Source organism: Kryptolebias marmoratus, linkage group LG2 (genome assembly GCF_001649575.2).
Source record: "Kryptolebias marmoratus isolate JLee-2015 linkage group LG2, ASM164957v2, whole genome shotgun sequence".
Taxonomy (NCBI): Eukaryota; Metazoa; Chordata; class Actinopteri; order Cyprinodontiformes; family Rivulidae; genus Kryptolebias; species Kryptolebias marmoratus.
Genome location: NC_051431.1, coordinates 18,303,975 through 18,328,456, shown reverse-complemented (window position 1 = coordinate 18,328,456; position 24,482 = coordinate 18,303,975). Strand labels below are relative to the sequence as shown.

General features: G+C 39.0%; 1 protein-coding gene across 1 annotated transcript; it reads right to left on the bottom strand.

The window, feature by feature from the left end:
* Positions 1 to 5,840: 5,840 nt before the first annotated feature.
* slitrk3a (SLIT and NTRK-like family, member 3a) lies at positions 5,841 to 12,560 on the bottom strand. Its single transcript, XM_017423964.3, has 3 exons — positions 11,804 to 12,560; positions 11,091 to 11,179; positions 5,841 to 9,391 (listed from the first exon to the last, which is right to left on the bottom strand). The coding sequence occupies exon 3, from the start codon at positions 9,331 to 9,333 to the stop codon at positions 6,619 to 6,621; it is 2,715 nt and encodes a 904-aa protein (XP_017279453.1). The 5' UTR covers positions 9,334 to 9,391; positions 11,091 to 11,179; positions 11,804 to 12,560; the 3' UTR covers positions 5,841 to 6,618.
* Between the last annotated feature and the right edge of the window lie 11,922 nt (positions 12,561 to 24,482).

Below are 24,482 nucleotides of genomic sequence, written 5' to 3'. Positions count from 1 at the left end.
TGTCGATGCCATCAGAATTAAACTTTTATTTCTCCAAAATGAGATTGTTTGCTCTAAAGATATTAATTGGCCATAACTTTTCCACAGAAACCCACTTCAAAATATCTGAACTATCACTGTAGCTTCACATGCACAGATGACATGTAAGAAAAAAATAATATTTGTGTTGTTTTGTCAGCAAAACCTTTTGACAGCAACAAGCAAATGAGCAACACGTGACTAGTGGATGTATAAAACAAACTTGAGACATTCTGTTATTTCATATGCTCACTTATCAGACTCAGGTATAAAGACCTACATTTGAAAACTCAAAGTCTTGACTCTAACTTTAAACTAAAGCAGTTTTATGTCAGCTAAAGCAGAACAGAGACTACTCAACTGACAAGTGTCTGAAGAATATCACCCATCCAAGTCATACACCCTAGCAGAGAGGTTAGCGGCTAGTTGTTTGTCAGAAATCTGGCGGAAAAATGTACAGATGTCTAAGAAAGAAGAGGTTTTGGAATAATGAGTCTAAAGTCGGGAAGATTTTTAAAAAAAGAACGAGGAAAAAAAAGTGCCAACAATTGCTAGCTGAAGTGAAAAATGTTAATGCACATGACATCAAGAGTCATTAAGATGAGTGACTATGTGCAAATCACACCTCATTAGAAGAAGGAGGTGAACGAGAAGAAATTTACTGCAGTGGTCCATAGAAATTCATTACAGGCCATTTAAAGGTACAAAGTAGGCCCCACACTGCGGAACAAGAAGAGAGAAAGAGACACCGTGTTCCATATTCTATTTTATAAAATCATGCCTCCTGCTCTCCCCCACCCTTTTCTCCCCTTGGAATGAGTGATAACGACATAGATTTCTTAATCTGTCTTATGCACAAAGCCGTGACTCTATAGCACACTGCTGAGCAGCACAAATAGCTGCAACTTCTCCCAAACTTGCAATATTTTCAAACCAGAGAGAGGCCACGATCTCAGGGGAGCCAAAATTCACTAGACAAACAATACAGATGCAGAGCTTTACGGCACACATGGCAGCAGAGGTAGCAGAGCGCTGAGAATCACCCTCTCTCCCTCGTTCTCACTCTGCTGCTTCCTGCATCCATTTCTTTTCTCGCCGTTTCCACACTTCTCTCTCTCTCTCTCTCTCTCTCTCTCACTCTCATTCCCTCTCTTTCTTTCAACATACTGGGTCAGTCGTGCTCCTGCACTGCAGCACTGTTGACTGATGTGGCAAAAGGATTTTCATGATCTCAGGACTTGGGAAGCTGTATTTGAATGGTTCCTACGTGTCTCCTTTTGGGATTTCTCTCTTTAATGTATTTACTATTGTAACAAACAGCACAGCTTCAATACAAAATACACAAAAAAGACACCTAGGCTAAACCATTGCAGCAGATTTGCTAAATGACAGGCGTTTAGATGCAGATTATGACTGATACGACGTATCGAAAAATCATCAAACCAATGCAGGGAAGAGCAGAACATTGTACTTTTGTTCTCTATGCAGAGAAATGTGGCTATGACCTGGATCACTGCACTGATTAATCCACAGCACTTTCTGATGCCATTAAGAGATCCAAAATTTAGTTGAGCCATCAGAACCGACCAATAAGTTTTAGCAAAAAAAACCAAAAACGTTCCCGTTAACCCGCCAATCTCCCCCATACACACTTGCATACACAAAGCTTGGAGTGTTCCTTTTTGTATGCAGCACCTGCAGCATACTGCAACTCAGCACTGTGGTCAGAGGCAGATTGGCTTTTTCAGCAAACTGGAGATAATTCTCCATTTCCTTCAATAAAGAAAATATCACATGCGCACACACGCTCACACACAAACTGCACAGTGTAAGAAGTTACAGAGATCTCCCTGCCGCCTCGTAGCGTTTTGTCTTTTCATTGGACTTTCCTTTTCGTTAATTGGACAATTACAGCTTTTTTCAGGGACAAAGAGAGAAGAAAAATGACTTTTACTTTCCCTAAGTGGCACGTCCTTCATGATCCCCCATCTAATGACTCTGTGTTCTCCTACACTTTCCTAAGCCGCTTGTCTTTCGCAGTCCCTACTATCAATAGTGCTCTTAAAGTCCTCCTATTTTGTAATTCCTCTCTACATTCACTCTGTGCTGCCATTCCAAATCAATGTCTCAGCCAATTTTGGTTCTCAAATAGCCACCAACACATCAACAAACACCAGCAGAGAACGGGAGAACAAGAAAGGAGGACGCACAATCAATCTAACATGCGCGCACGCTCATATGCTGACACATATAGTTGTGGGCTGAAAGCAACCTTTTCTCCGCTGTGCTGTGCAGACAAATATGAGTCGAACAACCAGAGGTCAAAAAACATCAAGAGCAAAAAACATTAGAGAAGAGACGGAAAAAAAACCCCCTCATGTATGAAACCACATTTTTTTACACTCTTCCTCTACCAGATATGCTTAGACACATTTAATAATAAAAATTTTACCATGCAGTGTTGACTTGTGTTTAGCATTTAGAAATAAGTACTTGTAAGTAATAAAAAAAGTGCCAGATATTTGTAAAATATAACTTTACTGCAATGATATTCAATTCAGGAAAAACAACAACAGCATAGCAATATCATGTGTACTAGTGTGATTGAAGTGAACCTTATTTAATCAGTTTAATGTTGTTTTTAATCTCTCCAGCAGGTACCATAAATCTAACACACAAAATTCTTTCGCAATAAACAAGCTGGATATGTGTTACACAAATACATTCAGCCAGCACCAGAGTCAAAGTTGGGGAAATGCAATTGTTTAAGAAGTGTCTAAAGAATTGAAAAAAAAAAAGCTCTCTATAAAATAGCTAAATTTGATGAAACTGCTTGGCTGAATAAGCTGAGCTGACTTCAACCTCTACATAAAGAAACCAAATTGCAGCACAAACGCCACAGCTTAGACTTAACCGTGGGCCAAAACAGAAAGTCAACAACTTTAGCGAAGAACAAAACAAGCAGGTAAACAAAAATAGGATGAAGGGACAATAACAGAGAAGCATCCAGAGAAGGAAAAACAAAAAGCCTTTTTGCATTTACAGTGAAGAGGTCTTGACAATAAACAAGCCTTGAGAAATGGTGAGAAGGCATTTTTTCTTTTTTTCTCTACTTTTTTTTTACTAACACAAACCATATGTTAATTTAAAGAATTTCAATGAGATACAGTTTGGGCTAAAAAAAAAAAGTGCTAGCTAATGAAAGCATCTGCAAATGTTAGTCCATTATAACAAGATGATTTGTTGGGATCATAGAACAAAGCCCAGAACCTACTTGGAACATTTTATATTGGTTAGGTGATGAGGGAGGAGAAACAAGGGAATTACCAAAACATGAACCAAATCAAACTTCTCGGTAGTCCCAAAACTTTATTTGTCTGTTCATTTAGCTGTGGGTTTAGATGTTGAAGGGTTGGGTTAACAGAGTAATCCACTATGTTTTTAATCAACTTGAGTGCATGCTAAAACCATGTTGTTTGACCTTGTAATGAGGGACACTAAGGTTTTACATGTGTTTGCATCTACGTGTGTGTTTACAGGCATGTGCGGAGATCATTAAGAGCAAAACAAAAAGAAAAGACAAATGAGGCGTGGCAGAGCATAAGAGTGCAGCATCGTAAAACTGCCTAAAAGAAGAAAATAAAATGTTTGATATTACAAAACCATGCTTCGGAATAATTTGTATGAAGGTGTCCTTAGAGCAGCAATTGTTGAAATAAATGAACAATGAATGCAATGCAAGGTAAAAGGTTTCATTTAATGCAAGCCGGTAGACTGGATCACTGAAAATCAATACCGGAGATGAGTGCTCTACACTATCTAAGGTCGTTCCCCATTTAACAGGAAAGAAAGTGTTTTGCTACATTTCTTTCAGTGGGTGTAAGTTGATACATATGAGAAACACTATCACCACTCTTAGTAAACATACTGGAATCAAAGCAAAGTGCATATTGTGCCCAAGCAAAACCCAAACACACCTTCCTTTCAATAATATTCACAAATAACGGTGTCAAGATTACATGCCCCCCACCCACCCCAGTTAGATTGACCATACAGAAAAGACAGGATTATGTTGTGATGATGTTTAATTTTATATTCTTTTATAAGACTTAGTTCAACTTTCATCTTTGTTTTAATTTCATTCATTTAATTTCATTTCTTCTTCTCTTTGCCCTTTAATGCATAAGGGTAAGAAGATAGAAGCACACACACACACACACACATATATATATATATATATATATATATATGTGTGTGTGTGTGTGTGAAAGAAAACTATAAAAAGCTACAATAATCAAATGATGATTGCTGCAGAGGAAACAATTTAAGATTAATTAACCCCCGAGTGGTTTCAGTGCTGATAGAAAGTCAGTAATCAACAATCTTGAACAAAACATTAAAGCAACAATCAGCTCTCATATAAATCTTTAAAACCAAAATATTAAGTTGAACTTTTAAGTCACCTAGCATATGTATCTATCTATAGATAGATAGGTAGGTAGATATCATCTGAATAATTATAATCTTTCAAGTGCAAAAACCAATGCCGAAACGAACAAACTAATCTTTGTATCGCCCTCCGGTGGACTAAACACACACATCCACTTTAGGAGGAGTTGGGATATATTAAATGTGCAAATTCCAAATGCATCATCCAACCACATTTTCTCTCACCCTCTCAAGTACTGCGTTTTAGCCTACACCAGCAACACCAGTTTAAATGACAATCACAGCATGCCTCACTGATTTAGTCTTGCCTCCTACAGCATCCGCTTCAACACCAGCAGCATTAACTTGACTTATTCTGGCACTGTTTTATTAAGCTTTCTTTAGTTTTGTTGTTTGTTTTTGTTTTTTTCAACAAAAATCAAAATTATTAGAATCCAATAGATGATATTTAAAAAAAAAAATACAATTTATGAGCTAAAATATTCAGTTGTTGACATCTTAGGACACAAAAAAGCATCAGTGCTTTTGGTGTTGCTTAAATAAATCTGATACGAATAAAAATATATATATTCAGAATCTACTATGAGTTCAGATGTTATTACGCGTGTCTACTTTTCTGTCTAGCTTTCATCTCTAGCAGCATTATCATATGATGGCTGACCACATCCTCAACATGCCTTTTTAGCAAGACACCAAAGGCACAGTCAGTCAGTATACCCGCTCCACACACACGGTCCAATGGCAACCCTTTCATCATTTGATTGAAGAGTTTGTTTTTATTAAGAAGGCTATACCAGACGCATAATCACTATACATTGATTTAACATTACCTTTACAATTAAAGTCTTCACTGAAATTACAGAATAAATATATGCACATTTTTCTTCAAATCTTTGTGAAAGAGAAAACATTAAAAGTGCTTCCTACAAAGCTGTTAGTGGGCGGCGATAGGGGGAATCCAGAAGCAATGAAAGGGAGGGGAGGAGAAGGGATGAGGCTCTTAACAAAGTGCATGGGAATATCCAGAAAAACCCTCGACAATGTCTTAGAATTATATTCACAAATGTTTTACCATCCGTGAGTAGGTGCATCCTTGTACTTTTTTTTTTTTTACTTTTTTTTTTTTTTTTCTTTTAGTCTTCAAAGAATATGCATGTAGCTGAAATGTTTTAGACATGTAGACATTTTTAGTAAATATAAAAATTAAATAGAACACTGAACTTTAAATGTGTTGCAGTATCTCTTTATAGTTCTGAGTAAAATTTGCTCACCTCCTCTGCACTGAAGCGNGAATATCCAGAAAAACCCTCGACAATGTCTTAGAATTATATTCACAAATGTTTTACCATCCGTGAGTAGGTGCATCCTTGTACTTTTTTTTTTTTTACTTTTTTTTTTTTTTTAGAGAAGCACCCTGATATAGACAGAAGTCCTCATTGATAGTAATAACCATATTAATAAGATATAAAAATTAAATAGAACACTGAACTTTAAATGTGTTGCAGTATCTCTTTATAGTTCTGAGTAAAATTTGCTCACCTCCTCTGCACTGAAGCGAGTGCATGCAGCAAACTGCAGTTCAGTTTGAACGTATTTTTTTTTTCTTTCTTTTGATAATTTCAATAAAAAAAGAAAAAAATCTGTGCACAGCCTCCAGGTGTTTTTACATCCTAGTAGGGGGGAAATAGACCAAAAAGAGAGCAAAACAAAACAAAAACATTAAGGGAGACGTCCAGCTCCCGTTTGTCTTCATCGTAACTAGTAGCATGTTATTGTAACTCCATAAGAATGGGATTTTAGTGATAGATGTATCATGGTTTGTAGGTTTTATTCCCCAGTGCCCCCTTTTGTTCCTCTTTTTGCTCTCTGCAGGGCATATAGAGATATTGATATATTATAAAAATAACTGTTGTTGACATTGCTGGCTACTCTGAAAAAAAGGCACTTAATTGAAATATCTGAGCATCTCCTCCAAGGTGATTTTGGGGTGGGGGGGCATTGTGACTTGTCATATTTTGTTTTATACCATGCTGCTTAATCAAATAATTCAATTTATAAAATTATTTGTAGGTGATTTATTTGATGGTGGCAAAGTGTTTACTTTATATATATTATATATATAATTGTTTTTTCTCCAATGGGTCAGAGTTGTTAGAACCGGTATGATTTTTCCAAGACTTCGAGGTAATCTGGCTTGGTTTGAAGTTTGGCCCTTAACTCGAGGTAATCGCTTTGGGACGGGTCAGGGTAGCAGCCTTTCCCGGCCGTGAATAGCAACGTCTCCTTCAGCCGTGCATCTTGCTGCAAATCTGGGTACTGCATGCCTGGTGGGTGTGCATGTGCAACATGCATGTCCTTTAATTTGGGCACTGTCCCATACAAGCAGTCTACAAAGCCCACTGTTGGTGTGGGCCTCTGACTGTCAATCACTGTAGGGCACAGCCCTCCATTCTCATGAAATCCTGCCATGTCAGCCGTGGTGTGGTTGACTGTAACAATGGTGTTGAGTTGAGAGTTTGACACAGCCAGGGTCCACTCTCTCTCTTTCTCTAATAAGGTCCTGTAGTTACTGTTGCTACTGCAGCCGTTGTTCTTCTTTTCTGAAAACTGTGCCCTCTCCTCCTCTGCAATCTCCCCCTCTCTAGGCTTATAGATAGGATTGTTACACATCTGAGTCACAGGGTGGGGGATGTAATCATAAACGTGTCCGTGAGCATGTGTGTGGCTCGTGTGCGAGTGTGTGTGCATACTGGGTGTTGCTTTCTCTGGTGTGCCAGTGTTCCCGGCACTGTTTTGCCTTGGTGGGTCCTCAAAAATCCTGCATTGCATTTGGATCCCTGTTAGGTCTACCTCGGAACGTTTCCGAAAAGGCAGCTTCTTCCTGCGACGGAGGACAAAGGCAAAAAGCCCAGCAGCTACAAACACAGCTGAGATGAAGAGTATAAGAAGGCTGAGGATGAGGACTGACAGAGGGACGGCTCCTCTCCCACCTGCTTCCCCCACGTCAGAGCTTCCTGTGGTGAGGTCATCCCCACCGGGCAGAGCTGGAGAGGGGCCTGAAGAATACTTAAGCTCAGGACAGATGACCTCCACCTCAAGTGAACGCAGGTCTTTTCCAAAAGCAAACTCGGGTGTCTTGCAGATGACATCTCCCACCACAATGACAGAGGACAGCTTTTCCAGCCACTGCTTAAAGGGAATGATATTACATGAGCAGTCCCAGGGGTTCTGATGGAGATCAATCTGGACAATGGAGGTCAGATGCTCCAGGACACCATGTACAGGCAGGGAAACAAAATAATTGTTGCGGAGATTGAGACGTGCAAGGTTGGTACCAGCAAATGCATCTAAAGGGAGGGATCTTAGCAGGTTGTCATTGAGAAAAACCAGCTGGAGATTGGGCATTAAAGAGAGAGAGTTGGGGTAGATCTCACGAATGACATTATACTCAAAGTAAAGATAACTCAACATCTGAAGTCCCCGAAACATCCCAGGAGTGAGCCTCTCTATGTCATTGCCATTCAAATATAAACTTTTCAAGTTTGGTAAGTTGATAAAGGCGCCCTCCTGTACGTAAGATATCCGGTTGTTTCCTAAATGCAGTAAATCCAAACTTGAGAAGTTCCAGAAATCTGAACGATAAATCTTCTGTATGAGGTTCCCACTGAGATATAATTTCTTGGCATTGAGAGGACGTGGCAGGAGTTCTGAGATGTTATGAAAGCCTTTCTCTTTACAATTCACCGTTAAGCCCAAGTCATTGATGTGAAGATTGCAAATACACCCAGCTGGACAAATAATTGGAATGGGTGGTCTTGTTTGGTACCCAGCAACGGGGGGCTGGTTGATACCTGGATAGATGCTACGAGGGGTTGGGGGATTCTTCGTGGGGCGAGGTCGTTTAGTGGGCTTCACTGCTCTTTCCTTGTACTCCACAGAAGAGGCTGTGTTGTGAAAGGAGGAGAGCATGGAGGAAGGTTTAGTAGGCCAAGTGTTCTCATTGCTGAATGGTACCCGGGGAATTCCCAGCTTGGCCTCAATCTCTGCATCGGAGAGCAGAGGACAGAGCTCGCTGCGCTTAATTTCCCGTAGGTCTTTTCCATGTAAGTGGAATGGGTACTCACAAGTGATCTCTCCCACCAAAGCTGTGTAAGGGATTCTCTCCAGCCACGTTTTTAACTGGACGATTTCACAAACACAGTTCCAAGGGTTATCTTCCAGCTGGATTTCCATCAAGCTTCGTCCGACGTATTCCAGCATGCCCTTATACGGCAATGTCTTTATTCTGTTCCCTCTCAAGTCTAGATGTGTGAGGGACACAGAGCGGAAAAGATAATTTGGGAGAACAGGGATGAGATTGTCATTTAATATAAGCACTCTCAGTTTGTGAAGGTGCCTGAATGCACCACTTTCAATCCTTTTGATAACATTGTAGTCTGCCTGGAGATACTCTAGACTCTCCAACCCCAGAAACGTGTCGTTCCGGAAAACTTCCAATTTGTTTTCATGCAGGAACAGCCGTTTGAGTATTCCCAAGCCATTGAATGCTCCAGCATGTATATCTTGCAAGGCATTATTACCCAAATTAATGGATATGGCATTGTTAAGATGGAGGAAACTGTTAAAATAAAGCTTCCTCATCGAGTTCCTCTGCAGGTTGAGCTTGAAGGGCCGACTCCATATCTGGGAGATCTGGCTGACATTTGTAAATCCTTTACTGTCACAGTGGACGTGAAAGATGCCCTCCTTGACCTCGCAGTAGCATGGTTCGAAGCAGGGCTCGTCGATCTCCTCGGAGTCCTCTAGCAGTGGGATTGGTGTGGTCCATCCTAAGGCTATGGTGCTCAGCAAGGTAACCCACAGCATCCTCGCTGACACCAACGAGATGAAGTTTCGGCTCCAGGGACAGAGCCACTTCACAGCACTGCAACAGAGAACAGAGAAAGACAATAATGCAAAAGGTAGGTGGTGGAGGTAAGATGTGAAGTAGTTGTTACACAAGTACACATACATTCTCACATGGTAAAGTTTGAGGTGAAGGGTGAAAAAGATGTGAGGAAGAGTGTATTAGTTTCAGCAGAATGGAAAGCAGCTTTGAAATGAATACCAATGAATAATAGAATGTCATAGAATGCTTCATATTCTGCTATTTTGTTGGCTTTTTAAAACTAAATGTAAGCCAGCCACCCTTGAATGGACAATATGATACCCAACAACACAAACAAATCTCTGTACTCAGACACGTCACTTCACTGTGTAGCCAGAAATGCCATCTATTATACAACAGATGTGCTGGTAAGGTCGCAATAAATCACAGCAGAGATGCTTATCGCCATGAATAAACGAAGGGAACAGTAGCTTGGTGAGGGTAATGTTAAAGATACATTGTCCTCTTTCTTTATTTATTACATAACAGAGACCTAAATTTCTTCTTTAAGATATGTTTATGAAACATGTGGGACAGTAGCTGAGTCAAGACTTCAACACAGTAAAAATAAAATGTCAGCAGTAGTGGAAAAAAAAAGGTTATAGTCAGAGAACCATGATAATTTTGTATCTTGTCTAACTCTAAATTAGATCAGACAAAATGCGTTGGCATTTAACACAAAAAATGATCAATTTGTCTAAAGGTAAGGCAACATTTAGTAGGTGTCAATAAAATGAGTGTGGAAGGAAAAGAAGCCCAATAGGTCAATCGAGTGCAATGTTCAGGAAACAACAAAGCCCAGGAAATTTGGCTCTATTGTTTTTTTTCTTGGATCAACTGCTCTATATGCCAGAAAACTGTCAATTTAGTGATTCTAAAATGAGCTATAATTTATCCAAAGGACATTAAAACACTACTTCTTTTGGTTTTCTCGGTTAGTGAAGCTCTTTATTAGGAGGGGATTTGAGGAACAGCGGCACAAGTGAAAAGCGCAGTGGTCAAAGCTCCTGCTTCGAGTAGCACAGCTGTGGAGCACAGTGTTTTAGTACAGAGCCAAATGGATTTTAAATTAAATAAAACAAAACAATATTAGTTGTGATGTCAAATGCCTCTGAGAGTCAAAGATTTGACTTTTATTTAGTAAAAATAGATTAACAGAGATTTTTGCTGGATGTATCCAGATGTTGTTTGTAAAGTCGTTCCCCTTGTTTGTCTTTATTCACTCACACACAGGCACACGCACAGAGCCTCTTTTCTGAGAAACATTTTGTGCAAACTCATGTCGAAATGAAAGGAAAGGGGGACGGATGAACCGAAGTAGAATCCGTGGTGCTGAAAATGGAAGCCCAGAAAAAGGGGAACTTGGAAGAAGAAGGACAAAAAAGTGAAAACGTTGTGATTCCTCAAGAAAAATGTCCCAGATTTAAAATGAAAAAAAAAAAAAAATGAAAAAAGAAAAAAAAATCCATGGACAGGAAATCCTCTGTAAAACAAAAACAAAAAAAAAAACAAAAGTGTAATCCTCCAGGATTTTATTCCTCCTCCATGTTCGGGGGAAAACAAGGAACAAAAAAAGAAAAAGAGAAGCCAGATGCGGTTGAAAAAAAAAGTAATAACATTTAGAAACACTGAACACAGCACATGCCATAATAATCCTCTTGGGTGTTATCAAATGTAGCGGGTAGGCTATACGTACTTAGTTTTAGCGGGATTCCAACTTCACATATCCTCCCACAGTGCGTCCTGTCGCTGCCCGGTGCGCCCCGCTTCCCGTCCGATGCCGGGCTGCAAGGGAGAGAGACAGAAGCAGAAACAGGGAGGACTGACTGAGGCCGTTAAAGACAGGGACTGGGGGTGGGGGTGGGTGAGTGAGGGGGGGTGGACACACGAACGGAGACAGCGAGGCATTGAGGAGGGAGAGGAAAAGAGAGGGAGGAGAGATGGTGCATGAGAATGAGCCACGGGTGAATTAAAAGTGCTGCTCCATCATGAATGGCGACATAACTCGGTCCCATTAAAAGATCTACACCACACTCAGTTAGTGGCAGATGATTAAAAAAAATAAATTTTGGTGGGGAAGGGGGGGGGGGGTGATTTATTCCCAGTATTCTACCCCATCGCCACCCCTGTGAAATAAAAGGAAAACCCTGCGAAGACAGCAGGGTGCGTGGTGAAATACATGCCGAGCGAGCATAACGCAGTCGTGACATTGGCCAAAAAAAAAATTCGACTATCGATCGATCGAATAGATCCCTTCAATCAGTTATTTATTGTATATTCTATATTGACAGTGCTTGTTGTCCCCCTCTTTCGAAGTCCGTGGCTATGCAGACACCATGAGCACAGAAACACACACACATCAATCCGCACATCAGGTTAATACTTTCCATATGGAAACAGCCTACTTACCTTAGTTTTGTAGTGCGCTTGGAAAGCATCGGGGAAGCAGACCACTAGTTTGAATCTCTCCTGCTTCTTCTCCCTCCTTCCTCTCCTCTTCTGTCCCCCCTTTCCTCGCTCTCTCTCTCTCTCTCTCTCTCCTCTCTCTCTCTCTCTCTCTCTCTCTCTCTCTCTCTCAGTGACTGAGGCGAAAGAGAGGAGAGAAGAGAAATCAAGACGTGATAAGAATGTGATCTCTCTCCTCCTCTCACTCTCACTCTCACTCTGGTGATTCTGACTCTCTCCCTTCTTCTTCTTTTTTCTCCCTCTAAGCAGTTTGTTTAAAATGCAAGTCCTCCACTTCTGCCCATCCTCCTCCTCATCCTCCTCCTCCCCACAGTTGGCTTTCGGGCGAGCGCGCAACACAAACCCGAGGGGTGTGAGAGTGTTTCCCTCTCGGCTTCAGGACCGAGTTTCTGTCCGGCGCAGCAGCGGCATGTGGATCATATCAGTTGGCTGTCTGCTGCATTAAAAAAATAAATAAATATGTCAATAAATATTTCTTTCTCTCCTCTGGTCCGTTTACTTGTCGTGCGTCAGAGGAGTGAAGGACCGAGCGCTGCTGGCGAGGTGGAGGGATGGAGGGAGGGAGTGGGGTGCGAATGGATGAGAAGCAGAGGAGAGAGATCTGGCAGTGAGAAAAAGAGAAGGAGGGGGGGAGCCAAAAACGAGTGATGGAGCGGAGGGTGTGTGTGAAGGGGGGTGGTGGTGGTGGTGGACGGCTGCGCTGTGGTTCTGGATGCTGTCGAGAGGAGGGAAGGAGGCGAAGTGAAGTGAGGAGGAGAGGGAGAGAGAGAAAGGAGCGCTCTGGCTTCCGAGGAGGGGGCGCGCGTCAGGAAGAAAGAAATAAATAAGAATACCGGGGGCGCGCGCCGTGCGGTGCGAGTGAGACTACCAGACCTGTGGCTCTCAGACAGGACGTTCCCCCCTCTCTTCCTATCTTTGTGTCTCTGCGTTATCATTTTACTGAGCTTAATCCGAAAATGATTTTCAGCCCTCTCTTACTGGTTTAATGGAGAGGAAGTTGGCATCCAGTCCACCCTGCCTCCACCCCCCATTTTTTTTATTTTTTTTTTTATTTTTTGCTTTGGAGGGAAACAGGGTGGCCGCGACAATCCATACTGAGCACGGGGAGGGGGGACTGAACGTTTCATCCGTTCTGTTCTGTGTGCATGCCTTCCCAAGTCTCGCCTCCAGCGGGCATCACAAGCTCGTGTTGAGAGCAGTTTTTTTTTTCAAGCACAGAGGAGGCTTTTTGCAACAGAGAGTTCTAATCTCCTCACAGCATCTCTGGTAGATCTACAGCTTCACGGCCTCTGTGACACATTAACAGAGGTACAGTTTATTGTTAAGCACAGGGAGTTTACAAAGAGGAAAATGGGGACGTGCAGAAGCACCTGTGTAAAGAGTTAGGATTAAAAAATAAAAACAACACATTGATGCACATTTATTTAAAGTTCCTTCATCAGTTAAACAACAAGAAAAAAATGTTACTGATGACAGTTTTTTTATTAATATTATCATTGATTTTTAAATATTAAAAAAATTGTTTCTTGGAGATGACTCTCGCCCACTCCCACATTAAATTTTGGGATTGTAACTGTAAAGTTAAAAGAAAAACAAGAGAAAAAAATAAAGAATGGCCATTTTTGTTTTGGCAAAGGTTGATTAGCTGTGGCAAGCATCTTGAATTAGATTGACTCCAAAAGGTAATCAGATAGAGATGTCCATTTACTGATTGATTTCTGAAAATTTGATTAAAATCTGTCAAATGGTTTTGCTAACAGAGACACTGGTTTGACTCTAACAGTTAATGGCAAAACTTTAAACAATGTGTCCTGCTCTGTGCATGTGTTGTAAATTGCTTTTAGCTACTACTGCCCTGAATTTTGGCTCTGTATCTGTAAAACTGACTGAGTTATAGTTATTTATGTGTTTGTGAAGGTTGATTAGCTGAGGGAGGCATCATGAATCAGGTTGACTCTAAAGGTCTATCATGTGCCTGATTATTTTCTGTGAGTTTCATTAAAACCTGTCCACTGGTTCTTAAGATATTTCGCTAACAAACACACACACACACACACAGAGACACAAGCAAAAGCATTACAGCTCTGCTGTTTGCCTTTCGGCAGCTGGCGATAAATATCCTGTTGTGATTTAAGGCAACCTATGTAATCCTCTGAGATTTTCCACTCTACATGCCATGGTGGATTAAATGACTGAGCTCTGGGGACATTCTCATCTGCTGGGCAAATAGTAAATAAATTAGTGCTCACTGTGGTTGTAACCCTAAATGTTTCTTTGTGAAGGGCCTGATATACATTTTTGTTCTGTTGCTGCACAGCCCATCATTGAATTCGTGACATTTCAGTTAAACAGACTCATTGCTTACACAATGTCACAACCTAATAATTAAAATCAAGGAAATTATGCAGCTATCGAATAATACATCGGGACCATATTCACTAATGAGTGGTTTGTGAATCAGAGCAGCAAATACACAAAAAACCTTAGTCAATAAACACCTATATGGAAGCATGTACTGCTGGTATACACATGCTGAACATGCAGGTTACTCAGTGCAGATAGGAGGTCAGAGAGGGGTGTTTGGGAGCAGCTTGTGGTTTGTAAAACTGCCATTCTTCTTCATGAAAAGACATCATTCACTCTTCCAGTCTGTCAGCTACTGTCTCACCGACTGACACAAGGCCACTATAAACCCTTCATTCAGCTCAGATGACATGGACGGGCCCAGTTTGTCATGTTTCAAGCAGCACTGAAGTACAACATACATATCGGGGCTAATGAGATCACCAGTTAAAATTCAGTTTGAATGATGTAGTAAAAAAAAGGAAAAGAGAAAAATGGACAGTGATGAATTTGTGTCTGACAAATCTCAAATGTCAATTGCTCTTAAGTTAAAAAAATAAAAAATACAGAATTAAAGTGGGGACCTTACACTTTCAACTGTAACACAAAAAAGAAAGCATCATGACAAGTTTTAGGGGGCATTTTAGCACAGAAAAAGTCTATTTCATTTTATAAAAGTGGAGAAAGCTAACTAATTGTCCTCAGCTTTATTCAGATGATTTGTGTGATTTACAGGCTTTAAAAAAAAAAACTATTAAATTATTTTAATTAACTTTTTCTCAGCTGAAATTGAGGCATGGAGCTTTTGATGGGTTCAAACTCTGAAATAAGGACATAGAAAAGCCACATTCAAATGTTATGTTACCTGTTGTAGATAGGTCTTTAGTTTAAAAAATCAAGTTTAATTTTGACCAGATTAATTTATGTAATGGCTATCACGAGCACAGCCATGACCAAAGAGAATTGTGACAATTTTAGAACCTCAATCTCATGATTTTCATACTGGTTCTTGCAAACTCCATTTTATAGACTTTTTTTTATGCACCACTATCGATTTTACAGTATATTGTAATTTACAAAGAACGCCACGATTATTTGCAAACAAACAATGCTAGTCACAACTAGTTGTAGCAGTTTCTATGCATCCTGGAACACTTCAAGCAAGAATGTCATATTATTTTTACCTAAATAACCCTGGAATGCAAAATTGATCTTAACGTCAAGGTTTATAAGAAAGCATTCACATGAAATGCTGTAATTTATGTCAATAATAGAGTTGCTTTACGACCGCAGAAATCTACTGCTCTAGTCCTCCAAATCGAGGTCATTCAAAGCACTAGCTAAAACAGGTAAGATATTAACTGTTCATGACATCAAGTTCAAATGAATCCTTAATATTTGTTTGATTTCAGGATTAAAAGTCAAACAGTCTTATCTTAACTGGCTTGATTTGAAGGTTTCATTATAGAAATGAAGATAAAATGTTCAAATGTGCATGTGTAATGTTAAGGTCAAAGACGAAATGAGTGACTAAGTTGTTTGGATATGGGAAGAGGCATTACAGACAACTCAGCCATCTCTGACATATTAAGGTCATCACTACACGATAAAGGCACATTAGTGACAACTCTGTCATCATGGACAGCAAAAAGCTCTGGAGCAACGAGAGAGGAAATGGCTGAAAAAAACCCAACTAGTGCTTCAACTTGAAATGAGAAAAAATAAAAAAACAGAAGAAAAAAGAAGGATGCACCAAAATTCTGGAAAAGAAAAAACGAACGCATCTGTTCCTTTTATTATATGGTAGAAAGACAAACAGATAATAATTTATCAGAAACATGTCAGAGTGTTTATAGATTCATTTACAACATCAATAAATATACTCAAAAGAAAAATATGTAAAAATTATATATATCCGAACAGAAATGTTTGAAATTAAGAAAGATGCAAATATGAATATATATTGATTTATTCATTCGCTATTGAGAATTGTGCAACAGATCTTAATAAGGGATCATATTTGATTTTAGTTTCACTATTTATCTATTTTATTTTATCTATTTATGGATCTTTTGGTAAAGAAACATTTTTGAGTTCAAACCAAATTTCCTAAAGGGTACACAAACTAATATTTATATCATATAGTATTGTATCCTACTGTATTGTACCATACTGTGTTGTATCAAATTGTATTGCATCTTATCATATTGTTTTGTATCGCAATGTATTTTTTTTATTGCATTAAAGAAGCTGAGCGGAAAGGCAAAGCTCTCAATTTACTGCTCCATCTTTGTTCCATCCCTCACCTATAGTCACGAGACAATAGCAAGTTTTAGGACACAAAAGGCTGAATCCACTCTGGCCTGGCAACCTTTTTGAGATCCCCCATAAGGAGCTAGAGACTATCAATGGGGAAAGATATGTCTTCGTTTTCCTCTTGGACCGGTTGGCATTGTGACCCGACCCCTGATAAGGGGCAGAAAAGGGATGAAATCATAGACATATTGTAATGTATCATATTGCATTCTACAATATTGTACCTTATCAAATGTTATTACATCATACCATATTACATTATATTGTATCGGGTCATATTATATTGTCATTGTAATATTGTAATGTATATTGTAATATTGTCTCATATAGATGGTTTTTCAGGGTAAGAGCCAATCTCAGGTGTCATTTGGGAAAAGAGTAAATTTGTTATTGAGAGACAACAGCTCTAAATACTGCGCCACTGTGCCACTCTCAGGTAATGAATTGCTAGTTTTAAATTTTAGCTACAGTTTTGCTATATTTAACTTTCTGCTTCTGCTGTGCTGATTTTTGCTTTGAGCAACAGTTTTACTCATTTTAGTTTTTAGTTATGGTTTTGCTGGTTTTATAGCTTTTAGCTACTGCTTTGCTGATTCTAGCTCCTGTTCTACCTTTTTTTTTTACTTCAGTGATTCAGTTAAGTCATTCAGCACTCAACTTTTTACATTGCATTTTTGCAGAAAATGCAGTTCCTGCAGTTAAATGCATTTCTTCCAATAGTTAAGCTTATTAACAGCAAGGTTAAACATTTAAAACACATCAACATTATGAAAGGGGAAAAAAAAAATATTGTCCCTTTTTTTCCAGACATCAGCTTTTAAAAACTTGCTACTATTGCTGCTCAGCTTGTCATCAAAGGTTTCTGTGACATTCAGTACCTCGTGCCACCTGCACAGTCCTTAATGGACCCCAGAGGATTCTGAGAGGCAGATAAGAGGGTCAAATAATTCCCTATCTTTCTGTACGTCCATCTGTATGTCTCACCCCCGTCAGTCTGTCTGACTACTTGAGTCAGGGTAACCAACATGTCACCTTGCCTGCCTTTCTTAGTGTCCACTTACATCTCCACCTGGCTGCTCACCAGCCACACCACCAACCTGCCTGCCAGTTTCTCAGCCTGATAGCCTGCCTGTGTGGCTCACTGGCTGGCTGCTTTCATCTCTGTCTGTCTCACTGCCAGTGTACCTGCTCCACGAATCCTTTGATATAACTTGTTCTCTTACAGCGATCTGTTTACACTACGACATGGATGTGTTAATCTTATTTATTTTTTCTTTGCATTATTTCAACAGAGAAAGCAGGAGAAGCATTTATTGATTTAATCACACAAGGAAAGATTTGGACACCAAACAAAACAAAACAAAAGCACAAGACATGTTTTAAGAATTTTTATTTTATAGTAGTATGATACACAGTTGCACAGTTTATCAAGTTGAGAATGGTAATAATTGTATTCTTATGTGCATTTTCACTTAAAAACACAAAAGTGTGCAGACATATTCTGAACTGCTATTTCAACCTGGAGAGACTCACGACAAAGAGAAGCTGCAATTAAATGGTTTTATTTGACATGAATGACATAAGATATTTGGCGCTCGGACCTCGGCGGAAGACGCGAGTGCCAACAATAGCAATGCACTTCGACAAGAAGCTCAGGTTTAGCATTAGAGGCGTCTTCCCCACGCCAGACACTGGTGGTGGAGGTCGAAGAGGGGAAGGAAGTTTGAGGGAGCTGGGAAAATAGAGGTGGAGAAGGGGTGGGGGTGGGTTGAAGTTTGGCCGGTGAACGAATGGGGCCATGATGGAGGTCCTTTTAAATTAAGGCTTGCTCGCTGATTGGATAAGCTGGAGGCACAGTCGAACGCTGATAGGCTGAGATGATGATAGGCTGAGATGATGATAGGCTGGAGTGGAGGTGCTCGACACAGCGATTCGATGAAGGTGAGGCTGAAGCAGGTCTTCCAGTCTGAATTTACGCCTAGGCTTCATGATAAAATTAAAGACAGAATGCATGTAGCCCAATGCATCTCATGTCAGACTTTTAAACTGAAATAACTTTAATTTGAGAAATAACAAAGTTATAGCCATTTTGAAAATAACGTGTGAGCTCATTGCCATATATTGTGTGATCTGTTGGGGCATGTATTGTGAATGACTTAACTACCACCACATCAAATCATTGCTCAGTATCTGTAAAATTCACCAAGGTGTAGCCACTTCTGTATAGGCTAAGGTCATCTTCAATTGGGTTGACTTCAAAAGTTATTCAGTTGAAGATATACAAGCAATAATAACTTTCTAAGAGTTTCTTTGAAATACATCCATTGGTTGTTGAGATACTTTGATAACAAATATGGTTAACTCCTGCAGTTAGGGGTTTAAGCAAATATGTTGTGCAATGTGTTGTGCTCAAATTATGTATGGGGGTTGATGTTCAATCTCTGTAAAGTTGTTGGAGTTTTAGCTCTTTTTTTCTAAAAACATTCTGGCACTGGCTTTGCCTTTGGCAGTATAATAATATTTTGTGCAAGAAAAACTAAATTATTGCTGTTTTATTATAAATAAGACATAAGTTCAGTATGTCACATCTTACTTAGAAATATGTTAAATGGTCAACTGTTATTTAACACATTTTGTGAAAAAAAAACAGCATTTCCTGACTGAATTCAAAACAAAGTCACTGTGTTGAAGCTTTGTGCTTGAAGACTAAACTGACTCAACATAAAACATATACAATTATTCATATGACTTTAATGAAAGCAGCGACCTTGCAAAGAAAACTGACCGACTGTTGTATCAGAACTTTCCTTTCCTTTGTTTATAATGTATGCAGCAGTTCATCGTTAACTGCATAAATAAAGAGGACTGTATAAAGTTTGCTGACTGACAGCCTTTGTAATGAAGCTGTGGATAAGTCTATGAAGCAGACTATGAAAATAAGGAATCCACAGCTGCGTTTGCTTTTGAACTCATTCTTTGTAGTTCAGGATACGGCCTTGTTTGAAATTTCAGTCTGTTTCCACAGTTAAACATTTAGCCTAGCCCATGTTTTAAGGAGCAGTGGTTGGGCAGAAGCTGGACATGAAAAGCAGAACAAAAATGAATGAATTCTATGAGCAGAGACATTTATTCAGTGTGAACAAGACTCCTTTCTAGCTCTGTAGATTTTTTTTTCTTTTTTTTATGGAAGTCTACAGATGTTTGCGGGGGAATTAATGTGATCACTGTGTGCTTTTTTTATAGTATCAAAAGCTGTTTCCTCCTTTCTTCATGATCACCCATCATCAAAGACTAAAGGGCAATGATGTTTGCAACTGTGTCTGTGCATGTGTGTGTTGTTTTAGTAAAATATCTCCTGAACTATTAGACATATTTTAATTATTAAGTAATTATTAGACAAACACCTACAAGTGATTAACTTTTGAAGTAATATCAATTTAAAAAGGCAAAGTGACCTTATCAAACACAACAATAGCTAAAACTCAGTCAGTATTTTGGATAATGAGGTAAAATCTGGTGTGGTAGTAGCTGAGAGTCATTCCCAACACAACTCTGAGGGTTAACTAATTCTGGTAGAGCTGCTTTTAAAACTTCACATTAACTATGTCTCATTTCTGTCTGTTTGGGACTGGAATAACTTATGAACCACTGGACAAGTTGTAATCAAATTTTTAAAACATAATTACTGGGTGTACATGTACTGCTTATTAACTTTTGGACTCACCTCAGTTTAGGATGACCATCACGACTAATCAACATTAGCCAACAAGAAATGGTATAACTCAGTCATTTTTACAGACATTAAGTTGAAATTTGATGTGCTATTAGCTGACAATCATTCCTAACATATATTCTGAGCGAAACACATTACATATTTGCCTAAACGTTGGCATTAACTCTCCGTGTCAACACTTTCTTTTAACAAAATATCTGATAAACCACTGGACAGATTTGAGTAAAACTCACAAAAAGTAATCATTTGGCGTACATCTACAACTGCTTACCTTTTCGAGTCAACACATTTCAAGATAGCTGCCACAAAAAATCAACAGTGGCCAACTCAAAAGCGTCTTTAACTCGGGTAACGTCACAGGTATTGAGGTAACATTTGGTGCGGTAGTCGCTGAGATACATCTTTAAGTCATACTCATAGTTCTAACACAGTCTGTAGGATCTCACATTATTGCATGTGATAGCACAAAAACCAATAGTAAGATTTGTCTGAAATGGTTACATATCTGTCATTTCTCATCATAAGATTATCCTAGTCTAAAACCCTGTCATGAAAGGCGGTGGGTGATATGCATTCCTTCAAGGAACGTTGATCCTTTAAAAACATAAAATAATGAAAATGTTACACGTAAGTCTGGTTGGGTTATTCCTTTCAAAGTTTATAAAGTCTCTGTGTGTGTGTGTGTGTGTGTGTGTGTGTGTGTGTGTGTGTGGTTGTTGGCAGACACGACAGAGCGTCATTCACTAATCTGGTCACGTCTGAGTGATTGGCCCGACAGTGTAAATGAAGTTCAGGACAAAAGAGCATTCAAATATAAAACACTGACAAGTGTTCTTTCTCTTTTCTCTTTTACTCTCTCTGTCTCTCTCTCTCTCTCCCACCAACACACACACCCACACACACACACACGGAAACAATCTCACATTGTCTGCTGCCTCTGTCTCTTTTATGACCTGAAACACAGACATACAGCTACTCATCGGAAGACTCAGGAACAATATTGCCACTCAATCTAACCTGAGATTCTGACATTGTTCCTGTGGACAACAGAAGCCAGAAAAAGATTACCTTACCCCACTGTGGTGATAGAATGTACTAAACTGCTTCCAAAATGAGAATAATGAATACCGTTACATAATAGGGCACAGGCTGTCTTTTTGCCCCTTTTCATGGCGTTTCATTTGTCTTCTCCTCGACATCTTCATGTCCCTTGATGCTCAGAACTTAGACACTTTTACTTCCACCTGCATGCACACACATACACACATGCTCAGTCTATTTAGACTTTCAGAGATTACATAGGAACTTTCAAGAAAGACTAAAAACTGGGACAATGTATATCCAAAAATACGTCAAACAAGTTGGTTCCTTCATTTTAAATATGTAAAAAAATATTTTAACAATAATACTAATAAACATTTTTTTAAATAAACCCAAACAAACAAACAAAAACATCATCACTGTAAATTCTTCATCATCTAATTTGTAACAAGTCCAAATGCAACAAATGGCAGCCTCTGCTATTTAGAAATGTAATCTCTTTGCATTTTCTTAATGTCAAGAAATTAATATATCCTGTTGTGATTTGTTGCACTGGGGTAACTTTGGGCAGACTAAATGTACTAGAAGGTATATATAATAATTAATAACAAGGAGGCTTATTAAAAGAAGTCTCTTTTGCTTGAATCCGAAATAAAAAGTCAGTGACATGTTTTGTTTGGCTTTTTGACTTGCTCTGCAAATCACATGGACTTATGTGAGATTTGCAAGATCACAGTAAGAAAATCCACTATTCCAGGCTCCAAGCTATTCATTTGTGACTGCAAGGCAAAAGTTTGGACTAATCAGCATCCTGTAGTAAGTACTGTATGTACAGGCTAGTTGTGATGAAAATCAGCAATTGTTACGCATTTACTCACTCTGCATGAAACACTTAGTTCATCTGATTGTAATTTTAAAGTTCTAGATCCAGTCACCTATTGTTTTTTTTTTATAAAACTGGATTCCTCAGATGGTTATGTGAAACAAACTTATGGGATGTCTGATTGTTGTTGATGTGCTTTTATGATTGAAACCACTTGGAAGATACATCATGAACCAAAACCACAACTAATTTCCTTAATAGCCTTTGGATATTTAGAATAGATAATAGGATATGAAGATACGTAAATTTTTGAGCCCATGAGTGAAATTAGTTTAAAATGATGCAAGTTATGTTTAGGTACTTATAATCTACTATATATTTTATTCAGTTTTATATTTATTTTTTCATTTATCATTTCTGTTAGATAATTGATGTGATAATCAAAATAGATACAGTGACCTAAGTAGCACAATATTACATCCAAACATTATTCCACAAGACGTCCTTATAAATCAATCCACAAAAAAAGTTGGAGACATAGTGTTATGGATCTGTGTATTTTTATGTTTTGGGATATATTCTCTGGTGGTTTTAAATTTTCTTAGTTGTGTGAGTTCATAAAGTAGTTGTAATCCTTCAATCTGTTCCCTTCGTTGTTTCAGTCAGTTGTTTCTTGCTTCACTTTCACGACGGGTCCTCATTTGTAATCAGCACACCTGCAACAAGTCCCCTGTTAGCTTCCCCCAGTATCTACAGTCCTTGGTTTTCAGTTACTCCCTTGTCAGGTCCTTGCGGATCCTCAACCATTTGAATTCCTCAACCATCCCACCCCTCCTTCCATGGCAGGTAGCTGAAAATATGTCACAGTAAGTCATACAATTTGTGTTTAGCATAACCAGGAAATTACTATATTTTTCTTTATTAAATATATATTGTATATAACCTACCTCTTGTGCCAGAAGTAAAGGCTGTAGTTATGTGGTTAGCATGTGACAATCACTTCTGACTTGTGTGTGATGCATTGTCAGCAGTGGGCATAAAAAGATGCCCACAAAGTGTCTGCAGCATACCTCAACCTGTTTTTCAACTGCTTAACATTGTATGCATATACATGTATACAGTGTAAATGTAACCCTTGTGTGGTACTTTTGAGGCATGAGAATCATACAATGACTCACTTGTGTATCTAACTCTCATCATAAAACCAGTCAAATTTACATGTGCAGAACCAAAAGTTTCCATGGCCAGTCTGCAACCTCCTACGGTGCTAAACACACACAAGTGATGAGCAAATCTCAAGCATGGTTGGGCTAAAATTGTCCCCATAGAATGCCCATAGGTGCAGTTATGGCATGTTGTGAGTAAGGCCTACCTTCATGTGTTTTTTCATGCAAACCTATCATTTCCAGCTGCTGTTTTCGACAACAATAACAATTACAAGTGTACTTTTTATGACCAGTAACAATTGCCATTATCTAATAAATGTATTGTCATTTCTTTCATGTTGGCAGTTCTAAAGTAGATACCATTTCACCAGCTATCAGTGCATGACAGATTGCTCTTAGAACAATATCTTTTCAAATTTTCTTCCAATAAGCAGGTGTTTACCTCCACAACATCTTGCACAAATCTTTGCTGACCTTAATTAGATCACTGATCTCCAGAGACAAGAAGCGCTGAATATTGATACACTTTTGTGTGAATGCATGCCTGTTTGTGTCTGCAGAGACATTTCGTGTTTTGTTTGTCTTCTAGCAGCCATGCTAAGCCCAAGGCCAGATGGTGTCTCCTCCAAAACCCTGTGGTATGGTCACACATTCTCTCTGTCTTTGACACACACATGACAGCAAAGGCATTGAATCTAGAAGCCCTCCATCGCGTCCCGCAATTTCTTCCTGATTGCTGCAGCCTCAAACTGTCGGAGCAAAAATATCCACGTCTGCTTAGAGACCTAGTTCTCACACACTACTCTCCCTGGAGAACTAGAGAGAGACACAGAGGAACATGAGATGCTGCCTCAACATGTTTTTTTGGACTAAATTACAACAGCGAAAGGTAGAAGACAAGGATGAAGAGAGGTCTAGTAAGGATGGGATAAAAAAAAGAAGAAAGCTTTAAATGTACGCATGAACACACATACAGAGCAAGAAAAAAATTTACATTTTAACCTTGTAAGCATAAAATACCAACCACCTCAATGATGAAGTATTCCAAATTCAGCTGCAGTGTAAGAAAAAAAAAGTGCAGGAAGTAATACAATAAAGAATAAGTTCCTAAAAGTTTTCATTGAGATGTAATGTTTTATTTTTCCTTTATTTCCATATTTCCTTTATGAACCTTGAACTTTCCTAGTTAGGCACCTTCCA

What these genes read in the sequence shown, in the direction of transcription:
- slitrk3a (XM_017423964.3), bottom strand. Translation starts at nt 9,333, where the DNA reads ATGCTGTGGGTTACCTTGCTGAGCACCATAGCCTTAGGATGGACCACA.